The following is a 27,171-nucleotide window of genomic DNA, read 5'->3' as shown; positions in this document are numbered from 1 at the left end:
TCCCTTCATACGCTTCATACAGTCCCTTTTCTCCAAAAAGAAACTTTACGAAAAGTTTAGTAGCTCCGCTACGCGACCGCGTACAATTCTAAAACCTAGGGATGTGGCGCTGCTCTTAATAGGCGGGCGCCATCAAAGTTAAAGCATAGAGATGGTTAAAGTCAGTTAAAGTGGCTGAAATCGGTGGCAGCGGGAAGGCATTTTCAAGTTAAGAGGAGGTTGTGGCGGACTCCCTGATCTGTGTGCTCACCGTACCCTGTGCCGTACCGACGTTGACCGTAGAGAAAACCAAGAAAACTCACCATTCTCCACTTGCCCACTGCATCATCCTGTTCTGCGCTCACTGTCGTGGTCATGAACCTGACCGTTCACAAAATGTGGTTGTCAAGTTCGGATGAACACTTGTTCTTTTGAAGGAAATATTCGCCAGTTCCGTTGGAAAGCTGTGTGAAGTGAAAACAGAGCCATGCCAGCCATGCCTCTTCTAACAGATTTTCTCGTTGTGACCGTGTCGCAAGTACGAAAGCCTCTGATGTGTACATGTGTTTTCGGAGATTTGTGACAGACAAGGATCGAAGGGAAGAGAAATGCTATTGTGCACTGTGTTTTATAATTTCAAGACTTGCTTTCAGTGGGCTAGTTTCCAATTAAATTCATTCAGATAACCAGCCAATTTTCCGCATTTCTTTAAAATGTAGTTGATGTTTATTATGTAACTTGCATTTGTTAAGGTAGCGCGTTTCTGCTTAAAGAATTGTCCCAATGCGTGTGAGAAAAACATACTTCTATAGTTGCTTTTAATGCTACTTGAATTTAGCAGCGTAGAAGAAAGTGTAACGCACCCTCTGATGTAAATGTGCCGCCTTTGTTTAGTTAGACTTAAATATGTCGCTGCCATGAATGTCGGCTGTAAATCAGCAGCGGCGACATACATCCCTGTTTGTCCTCAGTAATGGCCTCTGTTTCAGGTATTGTTCTTTGCGGGTGGATGGGTATTCTTTATGAAGAAGCTTTTCAAGGACTATGAGGCAAGTAATGATCCAGATTTCTTTTTGGCGTAGTACAGTATGAACACTCAAGAAATTGGTGAAGTGTCGAGTGCCAAAATAATGCTTTGGCCCAAAAAAGCGTACACATTGATTGTCGCAACTAAGTATTCACGCCACGAAAACCTGTTATGTCATGAGCACGTTGTTATTAGATGTGTCCTTTCACCTCAGTACCTCTGCATTTGTTGTGTTTTGACGAAACACTTGGTGTAGTTACTAACTGCAGAAACTCTGGCTTTACTCTACCAAGTGTTTGAAGTAGGTGACTAGGCGTCCCATTTTTGCAGCGTTGGTCTGGGTGGATTATATATTTGCTTGGTACTTTATCAAGCTTTCGCAGCACTGAACAGTTCAAGCCCAAATTTTCCCAAACGATAGAAATAAGTTGTTGAGAAGCCGCATTCAAGGTGGGCTGAAAAGGGTGTGTGTTCTAGCTGACTAGAACTCCTAACTAGAGCTAGCTAGAACTCCTTACTGGATCTAACTAGAACTCTTGCAGCGTTTTGAGGCAAACGATGTGCTGCACGTAAACATTATTTTCTAACAAGTACACCTTGTGCTTGACAGGCAAAAAGCACCGCTAGAGAGGGTGTTCGGTTATGAACACAATATGTGCATTATAAAAGACCCAAGTGCAAATGAACCCAGCAGAGAGTGATGGCCGTGCATGTTGTTTTCGAGAGTACTTTTAGAATACAGCATTTTCCGAAAAATTGGGCAAGGTAACACAACTCGAAGTAACACACTACAGCACGACCGTTTTTGTTTCTTGTTTCACAGAAAAGCGGCTGCCACATTCGGGATTGAAGCTCCATCGTTGCGCTCAGCAGCACAATGCCTTAGCCACTAAGCCACCACGACGGGTGCAGAGTGCATCATGTATGCTGCTTGCTGCGTGCATGCTGCTTGGAGTGAATGTGTCTATATTAGCATAAATCGATGGTCAAGTATCCTCTTTCTATCGCATTGTGGTCATTCCGGAGTTGAAAAAAGGCAAAAATGTGGCTGTAAAGAGACAAGACGAAGATATCGATGCGCTGGTTCCAGCTAACGAAGTGTTATCAGAAAAGTATTAGATATGCCTTTTGATGTTCTCTCTTGTACTGTTATTTTTATGAAAAAAAGTTTTCTCATGGTTAGCATATCCTCATATCCAAGCTAGCTGAGAGCTTGCCCACGAGAAGGCTGATTCTGCGTGGTGCTTTCGGGGGTAACAACGTGTAGAAAATACCCGCACAATTGGCCATCGCGGCGATTATTACAGCGGCGGGGAAAAGTGTTGTAGAGCTGATTCCACTAATAATCTCGGGACTTTTGCCTGTGGTTGTAGTGTATATAGACATTCGGAGTAAAAAGGGAGATGCTCCTCTCATTCACCTGCATAAATAATTTGGATGTGCTTCTACTAGGCAAGACATGTCCAAAATGAAAACTTAAATAAAGTGGTCTGTTTGTCGTAACGAGACAGTCTGTTTTACAATGAGTATTGGGTTAAGTTTGTGTCCGTTCAAGAACTGGTGCTGAACGCAAGTTCCCGCACGTTTATTTTTGCATTCACATGTCTCTGCCTCATGGTTTTTTTATGAAAAATGCTTGGACAAAAGTGCATCCAATTCATTTTCACCGTTCCCCATTTATGACGTCAGAAATCATAGTGTGACAAGAAAAATGTAGAGTGTGGCAATACCCATTTTGCACTCTCTCTGCATTTTGTGTGCTAGCAAACAACTCCTGCTGCCGCAAGTGGTATATTTGTAGATTTAGCACTGGGGAGGCCACAGTGTAGACTGATTTGGCTTTCCACATTAGTGTCCCTTCAGGCCATTCAGAACCTGCAGAATGTCTGGCAAAGTTCTTTTTCGTTTAACTTTGCTTACTTGTTATACATTTTAGTTAGCTGGAACTAATCACCATAGTTCAAGAAATTAAAAAAAAATAAGTGACACTAAAGTCTGCCAAGCTTTTATGAATAATAAAATGCATAAAAGTTATCATCAAACATTTATTGAGTCTCTTTGAATGCAAAAGACTTCCACACTGTTTGCAGTTCTTGCTCTCCAATTAAAAACTGTGGCTGTTAGATGTAATAGTGGAGAGGGCCATCATGTGCAGAAGGCTTGCATCTTCAAAAGCAACCATCTCGGCATACTGTTTCAGTTGTTTATGTTATTTAATGGAGTGTTAAGGAGAGTTTGATTGCATGAAAGGCGCTGCAGGTGTACTTCTGACAGCACTCAATGGCAAACTGTGAGTAGGAGCTCATTGGTATGCATTTCTGACTCTTTGGAGAATGCCAGAAATACTAAGGCAGGACAGGTTGACGTGGCTGCTACAGCTCGGCCCACTTGTAAAGAAGTTGACTGTACTATGGCACCTGTTCGCTAATTAGAGCAAGGGGGCTGCTACTGCCGTGCTGTCTTCATTGCTGATTTGCTCTTCTGCAGGTGCATCATCTATCAGTGCAGCTGCTCTTCTCCATCACCTTCTCCTTGTCATGCACCATGTTTGAGCTGATTATCTTCGAAATCCTGGGCTTCCTCGACTCCAGGTGAGCTGTTCATTGGGACACTGGCCACACGGAACAGTTTGCACTTGTATTCTTTTGGCCGCTAGAGCACTACTCGGCTCGGCATCATGCTTTCCTAATCCGCGTGGCAGTGCCTGATTTTCCAAAGATACTCAAGAAAAGATATTACTTTAAGCGTGGCAATCCATCTTTATGCCTTCAGTGCGTGTAGTCAAGCTTTGTCTGTTATTAAGCAGAGTGATAGCTTATTTTACTGGCTTTAGTGTAGCATAGTGCTGCGAAAAATCCTGTGCTTAATTTGCGGTTGTGGAGGCGTTGCTATCTCGTCTGTAGATGTTATCACACATTATCATGTATGTCTTACTTCGAGTAAAAATTTGTGCATGCATTGCATACGTGTTATGATCCTCATTATCGCCATCATTGGTGTCATTGACAAAGACTGCTGGCAGTGGTGACAATTATTGGTGTTTATGTATAGTATTTTATTTATACATATGCATTAATGATGCATCATCATCGTCATCATCATGACCTCACTTAAGAAGGTGTGAAAAGCTCCTCAGGGAGGATTCCTGCTCTTAACTTCTGCTCCTCTTGCGCCTCGTCCCAGTCCTCTTAGCGTCCCATTTGTCTTTGTATACGTAGCGCAATTCAATATGAAACATCACCAACTAGCCCCATTCTAGGTCCTTTTGAACTCACTAAAAGGCAGAGGTGGGTGCTCCTTGCATGAAGGAGGGTTGCGAAACCATCTTGGGGAAGACCAGATACCCTGTCTTCATTAGCAGTGCATCACCCAGTAATAGGACGTCATGATCCCCTTTCAATACACACGGGGCAGATTAGGTAAAAGCAGGCCGACTTTGCCTACGTTGCACATGTTCTGATGCGCTTTCCTTTATTCAGTATGCTTTCTCTTTCAGTTCACGATACCTGCACTGGAAGATTGGATTGTATGCCATTTTATTTATGCTGATAGTGCTGCTCCCTTTCTACATTGGCTACCTTATAATCAGCAACACTCGGTTCGGTGAGTACGCCTTCCCTGGCTTACTGCATGCTGTACGCCAAAAATCCTTAGCACTGAGAAAACGCAAGCTCCGACTGCTGCTTATGTTCTTTCAACAAATTTTCTTTATGGGAAAATGACAGTGAACAAGGTCATAATAGTGGCAGTGTTTCCTTTGTGCTGGAACAGTCTGTAGCAAAAAAACAGTGGCCTAAATTGGCTGTACAGGCCTTGCAGCGGTATAATTTATTAGGCAATCGTTCTTCTCAGTCTTGGCGTATAGATTAGCTGGTGGGAAATTTCAACCAGCCTACGTGGGACCATTGTTGAGGTTGTTGGTAGAAATCATGACACATAGGGCCTAGCAGCCCTTCCAGGCCCTGCCGCCTCATCTCTGGCTGTTTAGGTGGTGTTGTTTGGAGGCAAGTCCAGGCTGACCTGTGGGGTGCATACAGGGGTGGGTGTACTGCTAAGGACCTGAGCTTGCTAAGTGTCAAGCACACTGGTTTGGGGAGCCGAATGAAAAGTCATCCTGGAGCACGAAAAACTGCCTAGAAAACTAAACTTTGTCTGTACAGTTGAACCGTATCTTTATGAAGTCACCAGAACCCATGAACCATTTTTAATTGAACTGGGAACTTCGTATAATTGAGAAAGCATTAAGCCTGTGAGAAACTGCAGAGGGACTTTGAATGTGGGCATTTCATTGGGAAGTCCGTAAGATCCTGTGTCTTAAAATTTAGCTTCAGTGATTTTCAGGCATCAAAAAGAGTGTGAACAACCACACAAGGAATGTAAAAGCACGTGGCATGATGTGCTGTGCCAACAAGCTGTACTACCTTATGCACTGTTCTTAATCTTTCTGCATTTCTTGCTGTTTCCTTCTGTATATAAGTCGTGAGAAGGCGGCTTCTTCTTCTTCCTATTCTTTAGCATTGGCCCCTGATGCGCCTCCTGTTGTAGGTGAGATAGTGAAGGAGAGTGTCTCGCGTGGGTGCCTGTTACAGTGCAGACGAGGCTGGTGAAGCCGCTTGCCCTGGGAGCGTGGCTGGTGTTTGTGTACCTCTTCTGGAAGATCGGGGACCCCTTCCCCATCCTGAGCCCCAAGCACGGTGGGTGTGTGGTGTGCTGTGCCTGCTGCAGTAGTAGTGGGGTGGCCACAGTGTGCTCCCCTGCTCCTCCCCTCCTTGCCAGGCATCCTGTCGATGGAGCAGGTGATCAGCCGGGTGGGCGTGGTGGGCGTCACCCTCATGGCCGTGCTGTCGGGGTTTGGTGCGGTCAACTACCCGTACACCTCCATGGCCTACTTCATGAGGTGAGCTCTGGCTTTGCCCAGGCCCTTTTTGTTTACACCCCAAGGGTGATGTCGCACCCACTAGAGTGCAGCTCACCTCCCAACCTTCCGTGGAGGTCCATGAGTTCAAGCATATCTGGAAATAATTTAGCAGTACAGTAAACTCTCGTTATCACGAAATTGCTTCATTGGAATTCCAGCTTTGCTAGAATTTTTCACGGTCCCCACTGCAGTGTGCGAAGAGCATATCATTCTCACTTTTAACAAAGTACCTCTTGTAACATAGTCAGATTCCTGTCACGAGGCCTTCGATATAACGAGGGTTTTCAGTAATTTTCTACATGCCTAGCGTAAGTTGGGGAATGGCAGGTTTTTTATCATTGCCCTCTCTAAGCTGGTGCCTGCTCATGATGCCTTCACTAAGCTTACCTGCTTGGTTGCTGGAAGTGGTAGGGCTGGTTTGAAGCACGTACACTGGTAGTCAAGTTGGTTGTCTATGCCGGAGTGTACATGGCAGTCAATTGAAGCGCACTAAGCTTGTACTGGGCACGGTGTCACTAATGTTGAGGTTGTTTTGCAATTCTTGAGGTATCCAGTAATTGCAATGATCGTTGGCTTGGTGTTGAGGTTTTTGTGGTGGTAGGTTGTCCAAGCATGAGAATGGTCTGCCACCATTCGCATCACTGATGGCTTCCTCAGGGGTTCAGGGCCACCGGTCCTGGCTTTTAAACCCCAGAGAATTGTGTTGAAGCCCCTAATGATTCCTTTATAGCTTTTCGCTTTACTGAATGCTAGCTGCACTTACACTAAAGCACCACCATGTCATCTTTTTCACTCTCCTTCTGCCTGTAAAGTGAGGCATTTTGTGCTATGAAGCATGAATGGGGCACTCATCTTAGTCTTTCTATCAGTTCTCTCTCTCTCTCTCTCTGAGCCACCGTGTGCTGCAGTACATAATGTACTCATTGAAACGTAACTGTGGTGGGTGGAGCAAAAAGGAAAGGTGGCATGAAGTCGTGTGGAGTAAATTGCGTAGAAAGGTGCAAATCAACCAACATCATAGGTCGCCTTTGTATATGCGCCTGGTAAAAATTGGTAAAGCCTAGTCCCAGACTGGTTGTTAATACAGTAAAACCTCGTTACAAGAGATGCTGTTACAAGAGACACTTGGCTATAAGAGACATTTAAATGAAAGCGATTTGGTTGGTCTTCTAATGTTCGCCATGTTATCAACAATGCATACAAGAGACCTTGGTTACAAGAGACGTGTTTCCTGGGTCCGTTGGGTGTCTCTTGTACCGAGGTTTTACTGTAGTAATGACGGCATGCTGGCAGCCTGGCTGAAATGCAGCTGTTTGTTCCCTCGCAGGGTGGTCACAGCCACTGATGTGCAAAACATGGAGAAGAAGCTGCTCCAGACTCTTGACGTGATCATAATGAAGAAGAAACGGTGAGTCCTCTTTGGCAACCTATTCGGCTGTGTTTCCCTGGCAACACGCTTTCTCGTCATTTACCGTGTCTGACTGAGACGTGGATGGTGCCTGCGGATAAATGTTGTCGGGATGTGGTGTGTGGGTACATGACTGCCATTAGCAGTAGTCTCAGCCAAAGTTTTGAGCATCTTTTGTTTGATTCCCGCGGCAGCAGCTGTTCTTGTGGCGCTTTTGTGGGGCTAATGCCCACATGGCAAAATTTCAGTGCATGCTAAAGGAACCCCAAGTGGTTCCAATCAATCCGTAGACCTCCACTACATTCCTCAGTGCCTTAAACTCCATCTTGCATGTTAGAGTACTGATAGTTTTGAACAGTCGTTGTGGCGGCTGGTTTAAGGAAACTGCATGCTGTTAGGCCAGCGCTTTCCTCTGGAGGACAGTGATTGGTTGTTTCAACGGTCTTCATTCACTCTGGAGGCTTCTCTCCCTTGAGCCCGAGTGGTTGTTGTGCTTATAGGTCGGCAGGCCCACTCACGAGTGCACTCACACACCCCCCACTCCCCACTCATGAGTGAGTGGTGAGTGAGCCTCGCCATCGTTTTGGACTGGCGAGTGTGAGTGCGAGTGGGTGTGAGCCCCATGCGCAGTGAGCCCTGCTCACCACTCGTGAGTGCGAGCGCCACTCACCACTCGGGAGTGTGAGAGCAACTCGCGGGGAGCCCCGCTCACCACCTGCGAGTGCACTCGTGCTACTCGCGCCATTTGCGGGACTTACCGTGGTGAGTGCTACTATTGCGCTTGTACTCGCTGTTGCCTACTCGTCGCAAGAGCCACTCGCTGTGATGGTTGTTAATTGCGGGATAGCTTTTAGCTTCGGAAATATGTCGTCACTGAGCTCCTGCTATGGGGCACCCTAGAATTAATTTTTCTAGTGGTGTGTTGATTTAGAAATATGATTTGGGTGGTCCTCTGACGCCGTAATGTACTAATACTGTTTGGTTTCATGGAGGGTCTGCTGCACACACACGCATGCGAGGGGAGACAAGTGGTGAGCGCGAGCGCAGTGAGTGCGGGTGGCGACGGCAAGCGGTGAGCGTGAGTGCGAGTGGTCACGGCGAGTGGTGAGCGGGAGCATGAGTGTGAGGGGGTGCACGAGGAAAAATATACCTTTATGTGTGAGTGTGAGTGGTGCCCAGTTTTGCCGAGATAGGTATGGCTGTTCTGCTGCTGTTGACAGGATGGCCATTGCCCAACGGGAGAAGCAGTCGGTGTCCAGCCGCAAGGGCATCTGGGGCATGCTGCAGAGTGTCACCTCTCTGCCGGGCACCGAAGGTGGGCCTCACTATTTCCTCGCTTCACTGAAAGGCCTGCCCTTGGGTCCCCTTGTCCTTGGGGGTCTGTTCATTGTCAGTCAATGCCATTGAGCCGAGACAGCTGTGGTGTGGTGCTGCCACAGTACTTTGTTTGCTCCAAGTCTTGAGAGAACTGTCTTCTGGAGGGTTTGGTCTCTTCTGCCTCCTGCATGGTCAGAGCAGGGTGGAAGAACACGAGGGATACTGTGAGCATTCATCAGTGGAAAGGCTTTGCTTCCTTGGCACTCCGTTCTGCTGGCTCTGGCGTGTGAAGTGGTTTCTGAAATGCGCAGCGGGGTTCAGTGGCATGCAGCAGATACTAAGGCAGGACCACATTCTACACATATATGGATCTGAAAACGTGCAATGCACTGCTTTGTGTTGTTGGTGATCATTTATACTGCCAGTAACGATTAGCGATGCTGTCATCACTGATTTTGTGGCTGACAAGTTCTGAGAAAAATGAGCATGTTTTTGGGAACGAGGGTGCAAAATGATCAGCACAAGCGGCGGCGGTCTTGGTTGCTTTAGTGTCTGCAGTATTATTCTTGCATTTTTACTGGGGGCAGGCATTCATATCACTGACATCAAGGAGTGACCGTAGCTGTGTGTACATCTTTAGACGCAATCGCATACCAAAGCAAAGGACTCAGCCATAGGTGCAACCATGACTACCACCCAGAGTTTGAAAGCCATGCGTCTTGTAATGCTCTCGAGCAGCAGTGTGTGTCTCTTTAAAAAATAAGAAGTGTGCGGCCAACAAAAACTGTCAGGCACTATTACTGTACATTTTCAAGCATTTGCTTTATTGTTATTGCCGGGAAAGCTATTGATCATCTTTTAATGGGCCATTAAGACATAATACAAGTTTGTTTTATTCAAAAGATTTCGTGTTTTACAGTGCCCCTAGTGCTCGTCCGGCAGCAGATGATGCCGTATTCACTGAGAAATTAATCAATTTAGGTTAAAATTTTGATTCTCCCGCCAAATCGTGTGTTTTCGTGACGTCGGCCATAAAGTCATAAGTGCGCATTTTCAAACAAACTTCCACTGCGTCATTCGGCTCTGCAGCCTTGCCAGGTGGTGCTACCATGCTTGGCCACGGATCGTTGTCCGCCGTTGCCTTGTTTTTGACCGTATTTGCACCTGGTTTGTTTTTGTTACTGTAGAAATTAATCGTTTCGTAAAACATGGGGTATCCTCGATGAACAGGGTCACCTAAGACAACGTCGCTTATGCCAACCGGCCAAATTGTGTAAGACAACTCTAAACTGGCGGAGTGCTGTGCAGCTAAAACAAACATAGTACGCCCAGTACCAACAGCAGTGCGCATCGGTACTTCTATGCTTACGTGTATTTTCGTAACTTTCATTGTTTACCGCACCGTTTTTACTGCTGTAAAAATGAATATGCATTGCATTTAAGCACAAATAGCTCACTCGGCAAGCTTATAAGCCCTGCCTGATTTGCGTTTGCTTTCGCAGGCCTCAGCCAATCGCACAGCTGGGCATATGGCATCATAGGTTCTGTTGCGGGAAATGAGCTAGTGGGTCGCATGGCCATTCCCTGTTTTTCTAATCATTTAGCCTATTTTAGTGAAGTTTGCATTAAAAGTGGTGTCAGTATGATTCTAGCGAGGCAATCTTTGGAGTGAACCAAACTTGTGTTTTGTCTGCGTGGCCCCTTTAAGTGAAAATGGTGCAGCGTCATCAGCCTGCCAGGCAGAGTTCTGGGGCTCTGGGAACGGTAGTGTGAGGGGGTGTTGCCCATCGATTGCAGACATTGGCCAGCTGAAGCAGAGCGTGGAAGCCCTGGAGGAGTTCAGCCGCCAGCTCTTCCTGGAAACTGTGGAACTCCACAACATGCTGGTGGGTGCTTAATAGATGCTCAACTAGGATATTAAAAAAAAAAAGATTCTCATCAAGGCAGCTAGCTAACGGTACTCTACGCATAGCCTTAAGACTGCCTTGTGCGACCCACCATGGTGGCTGAGTGGCTAAGGCATCATGCTTCTGAGACCAAAGACGTGAGTTCAATCCCAGCTATGGTGGCTGCTTTTCAGATGGAAGTGAAAAGTGCATACGCCCATGCATGAAAGTTTCGGCGCACGTTAAAGTGCATTCGAGAGGCGTTCTCAGATAATGAATGGCAGCCTACCGTTGCCCCTGAAGAAGAAAGTGTATGATAGTGGCATCTTACCAATACTCACCTACAGGGCAGAAACTTGGAGGCCCACTAAGAGGGTTCCACTTAAATTGAGGACAACTCAGTGTGCAGTGGAACGGAAGATGATAGGTGTAACATTAAGGGACAAGAAGAGAGTGGAGTGGGTCAGGTAACAAACGCATGTTAAGGACATATTGTAGAAATAAGGACAGTAGAAATTAAGAAGAAGAAATGGGCGTGAGCAGGGCATGTAATGCAAAGGCAAGATAAGCGTTGGTCATTAAGGGCAACAGAGTGGATTCCTGGAGAAGTCAAACGTGGCAGAGGGCGGCAGAAAGTTAGATGGGCAGATGAGATCAAGAAGTTTGCGGGGATAAATTGGTTGCCGTTAGCACAGGACCGGGGTAATTGGAGATCTATGGGAGAGGCCTTTGCCCTGCAGTGGGCATAGACAGACATGATGATGATGAAAGATCCCCAGTTGGTCAAAATTAATCCAGAACCCTTTACTACAGCGCGCCTCAAAGCCCAGGGGTAGCTTCAGCATGTTAAACACCATAATCTGAATCTGAATCAACCTTTTACCCAGTCTGCAAAGTTCCTTCTGGTCAGATATACAGTCGAACCCCGCTACAACGAACGCCGCTTCAACGAAATTTCCGCTTCAACGAAATATTTCCAATTCCCCGTCAGCTAGCCATAGAAGTCAATGCAACAAAGTCCTCGCCACAACGAACCATTTGTCTGGCTTGCTTTCGCTTCAACGAAATTTTAGATGATTTGGGCTGGGTTCGAACAATTATTTTACAATAAAATAAGCATAGCGCCAGCTATCTGTAACTTTTTATACATTCAGGACGCTTAGTTTCACCGAAAACATGCGCGTTGCGCCCACACCGCCACCCAAAACAAAACAAAAAATAACTCATAGGCGCACGCCATTGCTTGATGGTGATAACGATGTGGCTGGCCGTCTTTACACGAGGCGCAGGCCAGCTTCGCCAAGGCGGAGCCAGCTACAGCCAATCCGTATCCAGTTGAAATTGCATGAATGTGCTCCGCTGCTGGCGCGGTGCCGTCATGTATGCGTTGTGAGCAGCTGTCCTTGCCGTTTTCCTTCTACCATTCTTCATAGCCAAGAGCAAAAATCATGTTTGCGTGTTTGGTCTTGAAGCCTAGTCATCCTTAGTCGCGGGCGCGCGGTCATGTTAAATGCAAGCGCGCGCGTCTCGCCTGCCAAGGTCAGTAGCTGCCGTGCCCTATCGGAGGATAAGATAATGGCACTGCTCCTGCCACAAGCGAGAGGGGGGCTTCCGACGGCCTAGCAGTTATCTGCAAGTAATCAGCTCGGTGGGCACGCCTTGTACAGCGATACGTTTTGCGCCTGCATATCTTCACCCCCCTCCGTAACGCGTTCTTTGGGTGGTGAAAAAACGGATAACCATTGGTATGTTTGTTATCCAAATAAACATGAGTTCTTGCGCGTCACTCCTTTTTCTAAACATTGTATTATGCTGCCAATGTTGCGGAAACGAACGGGGCTATTTTTCTGGCCTTTCCGTGGTGTGTTGGGGCAGATTTCGCCTCAACGAATTTTCGCTTCAACGAAATTTTTCGCACGTCCCATCAATTTCGTTGTAGCGGGATTCGACTGTAGCTATATTGGCTTGTAGCTGAGCTCACAATGCATTTATTGTACCTAAATAAGAAATTGACTAAATGTTAAATTTTCTGCGTTTTTTAAGGACATTTTCTATGTGCTCACATGTGATGGATGGGGTCTCAGCTCTTTCGGGGGCGGCCAGTAAGAGAGAGTGGCACCTTACGGAGCTGTGTTGTTTTCTTTCAGGAGCGGATAGAGTGGTCCCACACCTTCAAGGGGAAGTACTTCAACTTCATTGGCTACTTCTTCTCCCTGTACTGCATATGGAAGATATTTATTGTGAGTGCGGCACCTCCTTTCCATCGCTTGCCAGCACCCATTTCATAGTGTGCTGCCAGCGAACATTTCCGAACTTCATTAGTGTGGTGCATGCCTGGTGATCAGTCCAGCCCGTCATGCGCTCTCAGATCTCTTGCATTACCAACACACTTGGCTTCTCCTTACGATCATAAAGAATCCTTTTAGGCCATGTGGGAATGCAGTGCATTGTTCTATTTTGTACTGAATTACATTTGGGGATAGGAAATGGACCCATGCTCAACTCGGTTGGTTCGGTGTGCTCTTCATTGAGAGAGGATCGATACAAAAACCTGACAACCAATAATGGCTTTTGCCTTTTTCATGTGAAGGTGCTTTCCAGCAAGCCACGCAGTTAAAAGGCGTCATTTGGAACGCAGATTTGATCGGTTTCTTGTGACCATGGTCAAGTTTTACTGCACTTCAGACCTACAGACGATTCCATGTACTGTCTAAACAAACGTTTTTCAGCAAAAGTGTTCAGTGAGAGGATTATCCAGCATACAGACTGCTTACGTACTCTTCTTCAACCGATTCGGGGGTGGTTGGCGTTGTACGCCTGGGATAATCAGCATGAATTGACCGATCTGGTACATGGTGACCACACGTCAGAAGAAGCTGCAGATGTTCGAGTTGTTGATCAATTCGCTCTCGAGCTACAAACGGCTAGCATCCTGGTAGCTCAGTTGGTAGAGCGACTGCTCCGGTTAAGCAGTGGTCCCGGGTTCGAATCCTGGGCCAGGACAAATTTTTCCTCAACTGCGAAGTTTCTGAGAAAGCTGTATAGCTTTCCTTTGTAGCCATACAGCTGCACTGAGGTGGGTGTCAAACTTTCCTTCGCAGAAACTTACTCCACCTTGGGGATTTCCCCTAAATCTGGTCGATTAACACCTGTCCATCACTTTGAGTTGTTGATCAATTTGCTCTCGCGCTACAAATGGCTAGCCTCCTGGTTAGCTCAGTTGGTAGAGCTACTGCTTCGGCTAAGTGGTGGTCCCGGGTTCGAAACCTGGGACAGGACGAATTTTTCCTCAGCTGCGAAATTTGTGAGAAAGCTGTACAGCTTTCGTTCGTATTCTTACGGCTACATTTAGATGGACGTCATACTTTCCTTCGCAGATGTTAGGACAGCGTTTTAGTGAGAGTGGAGATTTATTGCCTAGTTGCTGTTAAATTGTATGCCCCAGGTGCAGGCATGCAAAAAAATAAAAATCCCGCGCCATCTCCACTAACGTGAAACCTGGGGAGAGGCGAAGCATGCAGTGTATAAGTGTATTATTGCCGCCTTGGCATTTTTCCCCGCAGAGATGAAACCATTGGGGGGTAGAGGTATATAGCTTTGTTGTAAAAGTGCCGTGTCTTTGAAGCGCAAAGCGTTCTAGCACGAGGCGTTAGAAAACGAGTGTCCCAGTGTTTTAGTGCCGGGACTACATGATACTACGACGACATGAGACGACGGCGACATGAGACGCTGATAGCCCGAGTTCCTAAGGGGCTTTGCCCCTAAAAAGGGTAACTGCTCATATTTGGGTTGCTGCTATAAAGCAAGGCGGGCGCCACATAAGCACCAACTTGTCCACTCACTGTGATGAAAGCCTTGAGAATTCGTGGCCTCAGAGAAAGCTTGTGTGCTTAGTGTGCTCACTGCAAGTGCAGTTGTGATAGCCTGACTTGAGTCCAGTTGTCATGCAGGGCATTCAAAGGTTACGCATTGGGACAGCCCGCTGTCACATTTTACTGAACTTGTCAAGCTGCACGGTTAATGGAGCAAAAGGTATCAAAGCAGGGGGGGCACTCTGGCATATGCACACATGCAAGCAGGTTGGGCATTATGAACCGTGGTCTGATGGGGGGCTTGGTCATAAGACGAAGGCCCCAGACCATCCTTGGATGACTGGTGCTCAAGAGTGTTTTACTTCAAGTACGAAGTTGAATCAGCAGTGTATTATAATTGCATGGCAAACAATGGCGAAGCTAAACCTTTTGTGCAGATACAGTAGCCATTGCTGTTCCCAGTAATTTGGTGACACATGAACTGAAAACGTGGCAAGGCCAGCTGAATGCATGTCTGGTTTTTTGAGGCTGAAGCTAAGGTGCACTACAACCAGTGTCAGGCTTATGTCATGTAAGACCACTGCTTGACCAATGTGGGATTCTGCGTGTACAGTTGAGCCTCGTTATAAGAGACACTATTACAAGAGACACTTGGTTATAAGATACATTTGAAAATGGTTTGGTTGGTTTTCCTATTTTCACCATGTTAGCAACATTGCATACAAGAGTCGTGATTACAATAGACACTCTGTTACTAAGGGCAACTTTTTTGGGTCCCTAGAGTAAATGTTTCACTATTTAGAAGAGAAACGAGGAAAGGGAGACCTTATATGAAGGACCTTGTGGAAAACTTGCCTGAAGATGAAGCTTGGGCCTGCATCCAAGAGACTGCAGAGGCTCCAGAAACTTTAGAGGAGTGTGTGTGCAGCTGTGGACCTTGGGTGTTCGAAGAGCCTACAGATCATGTGATCCTCACGCAAGTAAATGGTGCCCTAGAGGATGAACCAGAGGAGTAGGATGACGAGGGTATTGTAGGACAGAAAGTGTCGGCAGTTAAGGCCGACAATTCTCTAAGAGCACTTTAGCATTATTGTGAGAACAGGAACGCTTGCAAAGTTTATTAAGTGCTTTACCTACAAAAGTTGGGAAGGAAACTAATACAATCTGCAGTCCCTAAAGCTACTATGAATGGCTTTCTTAAGCCGTAGTGAGAATTTTCTTGTCGTCCTGTCTGAATATGCTTTGATGCTAATGCATAACAAAGTGGTCATGTTCGAATCCGCCCTGTTCTTGAAATTCTTGGTTACAAGAGTCATGCTTCCCGGGTCCCTTGAGTGTCTCTTTTAACAAGGCTTTACTGTAGTGGGTCCTGTCTAGGAAAAGCAACAAACCTAAACACAGTGCAGACATTGGCTGGCAGGTTCCAAGTTATCAAAGAATAATGCTGCTAAACAGGGCTGGCTTTCAACCATGGGCTGTAAGTGGAAGGACAGCATGACTGAAATCCTTTTTTAAACCTCAGTTTCTACTTTTGTACTTATTTCATTCACGGGTGCCCGCCTTTCTTGTGCAAGCATCTTTCTTTCCTTTATATCATACCCTGAGAATCCTGCCCTCCTGCTACCATTAGAAAAGTCGTGCATGTGTTGTTTCAAACAGCCCTGTTACCTATTAGGTATGTCTCCTTGGGAAATGTGTGACATTTTAGTGGGCCCTGACAAGGAGGTGCCTGGGTGGCATCTTTGTGGGGGAAGCCTGCACTTATCGCATCATTGTGCCCCTGTTTTGCAGTGCACGATCAACATCGTGTTCGACCGTGTCGGGAAAGTGGACCCTGTGACGAGGGGAATGCAGATTGCTGTGCACTACATGGGATTCGATGTCGACGTGAGTGGCGGTCTTTCCAGTGTGAAAGTATGCAGTGGGCCACCAAAAAACGAGGCCCAGCTGCAAGCAGGCTGGTGGATACTTTTTCTGATGTGTGTTCTTTTTTCTTTTTCTTTTTTTAGGTGAAGTTTTGGTCCCAGCACATCTCCTTTATTCTGGTGGGCATCATTGTGGTTACGTCCATACGAGGCCTTCTCATAACGCTCACCAAGGTAGGCCGCCCTCCTTCCTTTTTTTCCCTTCAGTTGCGGAACTCTCCACGGGGTGTCATCCTTCCTCGCAGTTCTTCTACGCCATCTCAAGCAGCAAGTCGTCCAACATCATTGTCCTGGCTTTGGCTCAAGTGATGGCAAGTGCCCCGCTATTTGCCCCTTTTCGCGACTCAGTGTAGTGCAAACCAAGCCCTGCACAGTTTTCAGCAGCAGCCGAGTATTTGCTTTCCTGAGTCAGGTGTACAGGGGTTGATGCACAAAGATTTCCTTCACAAAGCAAATGCTTTCTGCAATTTGTGCCTGCTCAGCAAAGTTTTCCTCCAGTACAGGTTTCACTGTGCATTTTATTTGGGAATCCGCAAAATTTTCTGCTTGTGTCTTAAAACACCTCGGAAACAGGCATTATGGAAATATCATTGATGCCTTTTTCCCCGTGTTGCAGCATCATTCTATTTCAGAGGCAATGGCAATAGCTGGTATAAAAGACGCCATTTTTCAAGGTGATGATGATGATGACACCTCCTGTGAGACCCCCATTTAGTACACAGCTGCCATCGTGCAATGTACACCTAGGCAAGAAAGAGCTTACTTGCAAGAGGGCCATGGGAGAAGCAAATGAAGCATTCACCCAAGTGGCTGTAGAGCCCTGCTTGATGTGTTAAGCAATAACATTGCTGCGAAACAGATTGGACAGCCAGTCACTTAACCCTTTGAGGGTTTTTGTCGTACATGTACTGCGGCGGTTTTCCGTCCCGCAAGGTCTTTGCCGTACGGGTACGATTTCGAGCATGCGTTTGAAATTTCGTGCCATATTAACGATGCATGCTCCCTGGGAGGTGCTGCCACCTCCTGGGACTTACAAGAAGTGTTTGAAATTTGATTGTGCTACTCTTTTGCGGTGAAAAACAGAACTCTCTGGCTTCGCCGCGTTACGGCGTCTGTACGTGTCAACGCGTTTCGTGGTTTCAGTTTTGCCACGTGATCGCATCGGAGGCACGCGAAACTTGATCGACGCTCGCTATCAGGGGCGGCGGAAGTTGATTTTGATCTATATTGGCGCTGCTCTTATCTTGTTTATTACCCACGCTCACTAGGTATTCTTGCCCTCCTTGCTTGGAACTGAAGTAACCTAATCAGAGACTCCATTCGGGGGGCGGCGGGAGTTGATTTCTATCTATATTGGCGCTGCTATTAGCTTGTTTATCACTGGCGCGCACGAGTTATTCTCGCTCTCCTCGTTTACTGAGTTGCCTTCGAGTTCTTCAGATGCACGGCAAAGCGGTGATATCGCCCAACGAACTGCCCATTCTGATGACACCGACCGCGCTGACCCTTCTGACTCTGAGTTTGCTCCTTTCACCGAGTCTGAATCGGAAGACAGTCTTTCTTCAGAAGAAGACAGCTCATTTTCGGACACGCGCTTTATGCATGCAGATGTGATAAGGCACTGTGCGTAGGCCCGTGTTTCAAGGAATACCACACTCTGAAATACTATTGAACAATTTTCAGTTCTAAGTGATGCTGACCCCAAAATACTGTTACTGATAATTTTTTACCATTTAATCTAGACTTTAGACATTTTGTACATTCCAAATCCGCAATAAACTAATTTGACCACCAGGGAAAGTTTTTTTCAAAAAAATTCAACCCTCAAAGGGTTAATGCCATGGCTGTAACACAAGGTGCTGCTTTCTGGAAGCAAAGTTTGTGCAGTTTGGTGTAAAGGTTCTTACAACAGTGGATTTTGTACACATCCATTTTGTTGTACATAGGAGACAGAGCCATTACAGTGTGCTTCGTAGTGAGGTTTATGACCTCATCTTCACATTTCAAAAAGTGATTCGAACAGCACTTAGTATTACCTGTTTTAGGCGTGAAATTTCAAGCAATATCATGGAGTGGTTTTCAGGTGTCACGATGTACCATAGGCTTTCTCAGAGTCTTTGTAACATGGCGAAATTTGACTTTTCTAAATACGACTCGTGCTTCTGATATTTGCTTCCACTCTCCAGGAGTTGCCAGGTGTTGCAATCGCTGTACCAGTGATGGCTATGGTGATAAGGAAGCAGATTGCTTCAAAGAACCTGGCAGGCACTCGCATTGTATGTCCACACGACCCAGGCATATGTTGTATGGACAGTTTGTGAACTACCGTAAATTTTCGGTGTATAAGTCGCAGTTTTTTTCTGAAATTTTCGTTGGTGCGCCTTATCCACTAGTGCAACTTACGTGTGGAATAAATCCGGTACGTGGCGGCCGCACGTGGTCCGCGCTCGAAAAAGTGCCTGTGTGCTGCGTAATGTCAGATCACGGAGACACAGCTCTATTGTCTAAGTGAATGAATTATTTGTTAGCGAGTCAGAGGAAGAAGGCTTTGATGGTTTTGCCTAATGCCGTCTGTAAGTACATGCCATCTGTGTGTATCAATAAACCATTTTTGAGATGTTAGTTCTGTCTAGACTTTGGATGGTAGATGCACGTGCCTATCATTGCTTACTGGGGGATGTGTTCAGAGGTGGCGCTGCTGCAACCATGTACTTTTGCCGCATTTCCTAATGAACTGATCCTCTATGAGTTTACCTGATTAACAAGTGCATTTTGTACACCGGTGCGTCTTATACACCAGTGCGACTTATGTAGTTTTTTTTTTTTAACTCGTTTTGAGGGGTTGCAACTTATACAAAAGTGCGACTTACAGACCGGAAAATACGGTAGTTTTAGTGCAATCCCTACACCAACCCCCCCAGCTAATAGGTTAAAACTGTGCTGGTTTCCTGCAAAGTATAGATAAGGTGGACTAGCAGACAGTGTGAAAGGCAAGTCAGGGCAGGCATCTTGTAGAGCCGTTGACATAACAAGAACTGTATTGTGCCAGGGAGGGTAGAGCTCAGTTTTGCACAATCACTGTTATAGCACTTTGAGGAACGAAGGGGAAATTTTAATCTAGAAAGCAAATTGCCGAAATCACCCAAGACTTGATTGAAATTTCGGAACGTAGTTTGTCCTAACAACCAGCATGAAGAAGTAGCACCTTTGGCCTCTTGTGGTTGGAGCATTAAAAAGTGTCCGAGATCACAATGACTGAAGTATTTCCCTTGTTATTGTATGGTTTCTTTGCAGGGGATGTACTTTGTGTCCTCTGTGCTGCTGATAAGGATGAATATGCCTGCTGAGTATCGGTGAGTGTTTTCTCTTTTATTTCTTTTTTCTTTTCTGTCGTTGGGGCACATTTATGGCCAGGGTGTTGCAAGGAATTTTTTGAACTGTGAATAAGTTCTCGGGCTGTGAAGCTGCTGTGAAGCTTAAACTTGGCACTCGTGAATATTAAAAACTTCGAATACTTTGTGAATAGTGCTTGCTATTTCATTATATTCACAGTGCAGTTTTCCCGTTTGAAGTATTTGTAGTCCTTGAATATTTGAAATTTCCAAATAATAAAGCAATGAATAATGAATTAAGTTTTTTTATTTATAGTAGGATGGCTCTTTGACCTAATAGGAGAAAGGGGTTGAGAAGGGAAAAAAGAAAATGTGCATAGACACATGTCCGTGCAGTCTATTTATTTATTTATTTCACAACTAAAGGCACCCGTGAGGGGGTATTACATAGGGGGTTGCGTAGCACACGTATTGTATTAGTGCAATAAAAAGGAAGGGTACAGAAATAAAACAAAGCGAAACAGGAATGTTCAAACTGTAAACGCAAATAAGTACGCACGGTATGCTTGAAAAGAGTGATAATGCAAAATTCAATACATAATAACAATTAAAAAAGACAGGAATACAAAAAAATCACGCCATATCCACGGAATGAATGATGATAAGTGGGGCGAAGCTCAAAAGGGGGAGATCATCGGTAACCGTAACTCTCCCGTGAAAGTTCGCCCATTACATCATTAAGAAAGACGTAAGACTGTGTGCGTACATTGTACAAATCAACTTTTATTTTCGGAGTCAATGCTCCCAGGCCCAGACCTGGTGAAAGACCCCGCGCCATCGAGGACTACCCCGCACCTCCACCACAATTTGTCACGTAGGATGGGACACAACGGTAAAGAAAGAACTTTTATTTAGGGCGAACTTGTGCCCGAACAAGACGAGAGGAAACGAGCAAAGGTCCTTGCGTCTCGTTCGATCTCCGAGAACGACTGCCTGCGTTCATGGCGTGATCTCCCCCTCGCAGTGCACGTGCGCTCGCGCCTCCGTTGGCGTACACAGACAAGCTCGCGCTCCCGGTGCCGAGTTTGCGCTGCCGGTTGCAGCCGGTTCTTGCGCGTGCAACGCGGCCCACTTTGCGACATCTCCGAAAGCATGTGGCAGTCACGTACCACGAGACACAAGGGATGGACAGACCCATGACTTGAGGAGCTTTGCCCCTAAAAATTGGCTGGCAATTACGATATTCCCTAACGCGATATTTGGGCGCAGCAGCAGTGCGCTGAGGCAGCACTCACTCGTGGGCTCTCTCGATGGCAGCGATGATAAGCCTCTGCGTCGGCGATGCGAAGTGCGTCTCGGGATGGGACCGCGACCTGCATCCTAGGCAGGGAACGCACACTATCGTCACGCGCACACCCCCCTCACGTTTTCACCAGCGTCGCGCAGGCGAGCGTCTCGTGCAGGCACAGCATACTGCCCCTCCCCTCCCCCACCGCACACTTTCGGAGAGCGCACGCGCTGCCACGGCGAACCGCCCTCCCCTCACAATTTCGCGACACCCTCCTCCTTACAACATACTGCCCCCTCCCCTCCCCCATCGCACACTTTCGGAGAGCGCTCGCGCTGCCACGGCGAACCGCCCTCCCCTCACAATTTCGCGACACCCTCCTCCTTACAACATACTGCCCCCTCCCCTCCCCCACCGCACACTTTCGGAGAGCGCTCGCGCTGCCACGGCGAACCGCCCTCCCCTCACAATTTCGCGACACCCTCCTCCTTACAACATACTGCCCCCTCCCCTCCCCCACCGCACACTTTCGGAGAGCGCACGCGCTGCCACGGCGAACCGCCCTCCCCTCACAATTTCGCGACACCCTCCTCCTTACAACATACTGCCCCCTCCCCTCCCCCACCGCACACTTTCGGAGAGCGCACGCGCTGCCACGGCGAACCGCCCTCCCCTCACAATTTCGCGACACCCTCCTCCTTACAACATACTGCCCCCTCCCCTCCCCCATCGCACACTTTCGGAGAGCGCTCGCGCTGCCACGGCGAACCGCCCTCCCCTCACAATTTCGCGACACCCTCCTCCTTACAACATACTGCCCCCTCCCCTCCCCCACCGCACACTTTCGGAGAGCGCACGCGCTGCCACGGCGAACCGCCCTCCCCTCACAATTTCGCGACACCCTCCTCCTTACAACATACTGCCCCCTCCCCTCCCCCATCGCACACTTTCGGAGAGCGCTCGCGCTGCCACGGCGAACCGCCCTCCCCTCACAATTTCGCGACACCCTCCTCCTTACAACATACTGCCCCCTCCCCTCCCCCACCGCACACTTTCGGAGAGCGCTCGCACTGCCACAGCTAACCGCCCTCCCCTCACAATTTCGCGACACCCTCCTCCTTACAACATACTGCCCCCTCCCCTCCCCCACCGCACACTTTCGGAGAGCGCTCGCACTGCCACAGCTAACCGCCCTCCCCTCACAATTTCGCGACACCCTCCTCCTTACAACATACTGCCCCCTCCCCTCCCCCACCTCACACTTTCGGAGAGCGCTCGCGCTGCCACGGCGAACCGCCCTCCCCTCACAATTTCGCAACACTCTCTTCCTTTGCTTTCTTTCACTATTCGGTCTTCGCGACACTCTCCTTGTTTGCTTTCTTTCACTATTCGGTCTTGCCATCGTTCACTCAATTACGACGACTACGTGGCTCAGCCCAGAGATGGCCGCCAAAGGGCTGCACCCTGATACAAATGGTTCAAATTCAAGCACGAAACACGATGTACAACCTATGAGCACAACAACAACAAAAAGGAAAATACAGAGCAAAGACAAAAATGTTCAGTGCATGTTTTGAATCGAGCCCACTTATAATGGTACCGTTTATAACAATATATCAAATATAACGACAACCAACTAAAGCACCGTTCACTTTTGTATGCTTTTTATGGTAAAATAAACCGCTTATTACAGTGCCCCAGTTTCACAATATCGGATATAACGATTGAATCCGGTTTAAACTGTGCGCCGAAAACGTGAGCTGCGGCCAGCTCTCGGCGACAACGTCGTGCACCGCAAGCTGAGATGCTCCTCACTTTCCTTCCACCCCTCAGAAAAGGAGTCGACTGCGCCGCTCGCGAGAAAGCGAGAGGAGGAGAGCAGTTTTCCTTCCGAAACCCCCCTCCCAGTGCCGCCGCTTTGGCATCATTCCCGCGTCCGCATGCGAGCTCGCGCTGGTTGCTCGCATGTCACGTGCGCACCACTTTAAATTGGACTGGGTGCCCCCTCAACTGCCTTCATTTTTCCGCGGATGGGACGTCAGGGCCAATGTACAGTGCACTGTAGCCAATATTTTGGAAATGTTGTAGTTCCTCACTGAAGAGGCGATTGTTGTGCGGATACGTGCTGCGGACAGTGGTGACAGTGACGACCCTGACGACACGGCTGTGCGCTCTACACAGGTAGTGTCTTCCCAGGAGGCTCAATGCATAATTCAGTCCCTCAGGGACTTCATTTCTGCCAAGAGCCTTTCGCTCAGCTAGGTGAAGCACCTATAGGTGCTCTTAAAAAAGATGTGCACCAGCTTCGCGTGCAGAAAACAAAGCTGACCACCGACTATGGCTTCTTTTCTGCAAATAAGTAGTAGCATGACCTTGCTTGCATGCGAATGAAACGGATTAAGCTCTGTTTCGTCTTTTTTTTTTGCAACCTGGTTATAACGATTACCGGTTATAATTATTGGATTTCCTGGCTTGGACATTGTTATGTATGTCTAGACTGCATATGCTGCACATTCGCGCACACATGCATAATCACATGCGGCAATCAATGCCCACTTCATTTGCAAGTGCCCTGAGGGAGAGCAGTGTGTCGCAGGTGTTGTTGTTGGGGGTGGTCCATTGTTGCAGGGTGGCAATGTGGGGCGGAAAGTATTTGTCATGGAAGTCCTGGTAGCCAGGACAAGAGTTGCCACCTTTGCCTGAAAACAAACAAACAAAAAAAAATGCACCTCTCAGAAGAAGGAAGGGGGGGGGGGGGGGGGGGGGTATAAGAAGGTTGAATTTGTGTTGAAAAAATAAGGGCGCCATGTTTGTTTGTTTTTTGCCCTTTACGGTAATGCCCTTCAAGACCCAACCTCGTGCAGTGGCGTCTGAAAGCATAGAGACATTTTCAAAGTGAACACATGGCACCACCTCTCCGCGGTGGTGGCATTCCTCCCCTTCGCTTCGTCCCCCTCCATAGCAAGGAGCGTGCTCACCTGAGCACTTTCTCTGCTCGCCTGTCTTTGCGCAGATTGTTAACACATTATTATCATCATAGTTGCTGAATTGACGCTTATAAAGCACGAAAAAGACATAATCGTGGCGCGATGGCCAAAAAACTGGCCAATGAAGGCCGGTGTTAAGTACAAACCAGCCACCGGCCCGCTTTCTAAAAAACCAGTCGGGCCGGTGGCAACCCTAGTCAGGACACTCCCATAGCATGTGGTCCACTGTTTGGCACACTTCCATCGTGCATGGGGAACAGCTCACTATGGTGTCGTGTCCCTGGTCGCCATCATCGCTGGGTATCTTCGAATAACCAGTCCTGGATAATTCGCAGGCAGTCCAAGGGCTGCCCTCGTACTAGAGGCTCTGTGGGAATACACGAGAGAATCGAGTGCTGGATCACGTTCTGGGCAGTCCGCAGACTGCCGCAGTCCGCAGTCCGCAGACTGCCATGCCTATTAGAACCGTGGCTCAGTGTGCTACTCAAATTTTAAAACCCCCCTCCAAAAAGTGCCATCAGCAGGATCATGAAGCCGAGCGTAAAGCAGCAGCTGCTTGTACTGACAGAACCTGGGACTCTGCGTTCCTGGCTTCTACTTGGAACTCCAATTCTTCCAATTCTTTTTCCAAAGTGTTCCCCCCGACTCAAGAATAACAAAAAATAAACTGGGCAACAACACCCGCTCCAGCAAAGCTATGGCAGGTTTACAGCCAATTAAAAATAAATAAAGAGGGTTAATGACCCGAACATACTAGTATTTGCTGAAAAAGACGATTAGTAGAATGCAAAAATAAATACTGACACATGTTGGTTTGCTTTTGTGCAGTTCATAAAAATCAACATGGTCACGCACATCCACACGCGAACAAAACGTGGACATGAACATGCACCATGCCACAATACCATAGAGCATGTCACCAGAACATGAAAGCGGTCAGCAGTCACACAAAACCAGGCTGGCTGCGATTTCCCCAATTGGCAGCTGCAGGCAGATCCACAAGTATGAGCACCAACTCAGCCCAGGTAAAATTACAGTCCGCCATGCTGTGCGCAGTAAATGAGGTTCGGGAAGAGACCCGTCGGGGACTGAGGCAGACAGGGTAGAGGGTGGTCGTCAACACGGACACTAGAGAGGCTATACAACGCCTTGGCTGCACCTCCAGGGCTGGCTGGCATGCTTGTTCATGGCATCAAAATGGCCAGCACTGTGGTGTACAGGCACTATGGAGGGGAGGGGAGGGTGGACTGGGTGCCAGGTCACGCCAACGGCACTGGCGACGGAGCCGCACAGGCGTTGGTGAGCGAGCACATGGACGACCGCTCCGACCTAGCGACCCAGACTATGCCCACACCAGATGATCCCGACCCAGCAGCAAAAATTTTGGCAGCCAAGAAGGAACGAAGGCGCACCCTACCAATGACCACCCAGTGCCAATAAAGCAATAAAAGTTGGCTGCACCGCATGACATATGAACTTTAGAGCTTCACCGCAGGGCTTGCTTTCATGGGTTTGTTTTCTGGCGCAACGCTGGAGCTGTGCAAAAAAGCCAAACGCGTTTAAACCTAGCACGAAACAAGTGTGTGTTAACCCTGGTGTACGTTAGCTGAAGTGGAACGCTAGCTGTGTAAATAAGTCAAAAATGAGTTTTTTGCGAGTATAGTAGCATTAGCGAGTAATCGTTCTGTAAGGCCACATCAGCCAGTGGCATGCCTAGCAAAAGCCTCTTTTCGATGACTGAACTGGACTGCAGTGACTAGCATTCCTAGCAAGGGCCTCTTTTCAGTGACTTGACTGGACTGCAGTGACTGCAGATAGTATTGCAGTTATTCAAACAAGCATGTTGAGGGGTCCATGTTTCTTTATGGCACTGTGTGCCAGATTTTTGTTACACAGCTTTGCCATCTTGTCGTAACCTTTTATTTTTGTACCATTTACCTATCATTTAACCTGACACTCAGCTGTGTTGAGTCCTGACTGTAGCTAGGTTTAAGAAGCTTTGTGCACACCAAACAAGGACATTCGTATTCAAAACTATTTGGTTAAATTTGCAATTGCTTTTTATTACTTGTGTTGAGTTTTCAGTCCCAACTTTGGCATTCGAGCACCTTGAGCTTAAATGTATTGATTCAATTGGTCTAGCAAAAATAACAGTTTAAACATGGGAGATTCTGAACACTTACAGATTGTGTAGTATTGAGGTCCATGTGCCATCATCACTTACGTTTACTAGGTAGATTTCTCACAAATTTATGCCCTCGCCATATCCATGCCTACTTGTAGAATGATGTTGCTTGTTGTAATTGTATGGCTGTTCTCAACATGGGTACGTATCTTTTTGTGACGCAAATGGTGTTGTGAGTGAGCCCCGCCTGTACAGGAGGTGGCCCCCAGTGTGCCGAAGACAGCTCCGCTGTTTCCGCAGATTTCACAGGCATGGAACTGGTTCAAATTTTTTAGTTACCTTCTCAGAAGAAAGAAGAAAACGTGGCGCAAACTAGATGTGTAGCAACTAGTATGTACCAACTAGTATGTACCAAGTATCTACCAACTAGCTCAGCAACAAGTTTTGTTAATTCTCAGAAGGCAAACACCTCTGCCATACGGTGCGGTGCTTGGAGCTGGAGCCAAATGTGTGAAAAAGGCTATTCTGTAGGTGAGCTCTCGTAGCAGTAAGAAAGATGTAACAAGCATAAGCACTTGTGCTTGTTATGCCCCTCTGTCGTACTTATTTTTCTGTCCTATACTAAGCTATGGATCACTGACACCGACTAGCCCAAATCCATACCCTCCTACCTCGTGTTGTTGTTGTTACCCTGTGTGGTGTGTGTCTGCAGCTGTGTGAACGTGCCTTGTGTGAGTGACGTGTCCCCCGCCTGCTGCCCTCCTCCTCCTCCCCCCCAGGTCCATCATCACGGAGGTGCTGGGTGAGCTGCAGTTCAACTTCTACCACCGGTGGTTCGACGTGATCTTCCTGGTGAGCGCCCTGACCAGCATCGGCTTCCTCTACCTGGCTCACAAGCAGGGCCCCGAGCGGGACACCACTGCCATCTCCTAGGTGGCTTCCTTGACCATGGGCCCACAAGGGCGCTCCTCAATTCATCGTGTGCTTCAGTGAACAGCAGCCTGTTGCTGCTGGCGAACCCCGGCCGAGTGTTGTGCACCGGTGGTTTGGCATGTGATGTCCCTCGTCGGTGCCCTCCGTCTGCCAGCTGGCTCATATCAGCTGATACTGACATGGACTGACGATAAAGGAAAAAGAACTTTGCGAAAATAAAGGTATTTAATGAAA

General features: G+C 47.5%; 1 protein-coding gene across 1 annotated transcript; it reads left to right on the top strand.

The window, feature by feature from the left end:
• Positions 1-27,171, top strand: Gphr (Golgi pH regulator; the record flags this gene model as incomplete). The annotated part of the gene is given in 15 exon segments (XM_077706013.1): positions 1-517; positions 969-1,028; positions 3,494-3,597; positions 4,503-4,609; positions 5,596-5,700; positions 5,783-5,903; positions 7,252-7,332; positions 8,553-8,647; positions 10,447-10,535; positions 12,683-12,775; positions 16,139-16,234; positions 16,357-16,446; positions 16,518-16,583; positions 19,567-19,625; positions 26,784-27,171. Coding segments are annotated over 15 exon segments (1,371 nt in total). The 3' UTR covers positions 26,938-27,171.

Source organism: Haemaphysalis longicornis, unplaced genomic scaffold, assembly GCF_048455015.1.
Source record: "Haemaphysalis longicornis isolate Haplotype H1 unplaced genomic scaffold, Haemaphysalis longicornis Haplotype H1 scaffold_4, whole genome shotgun sequence".
NCBI classification, from domain to species: Eukaryota; Metazoa; Arthropoda; class Arachnida; order Ixodida; family Ixodidae; genus Haemaphysalis; species Haemaphysalis longicornis.
The sequence above is the reverse complement of the archived record's forward strand: the minus strand, read 5'-3'. Positions and strand labels throughout refer to the sequence as shown.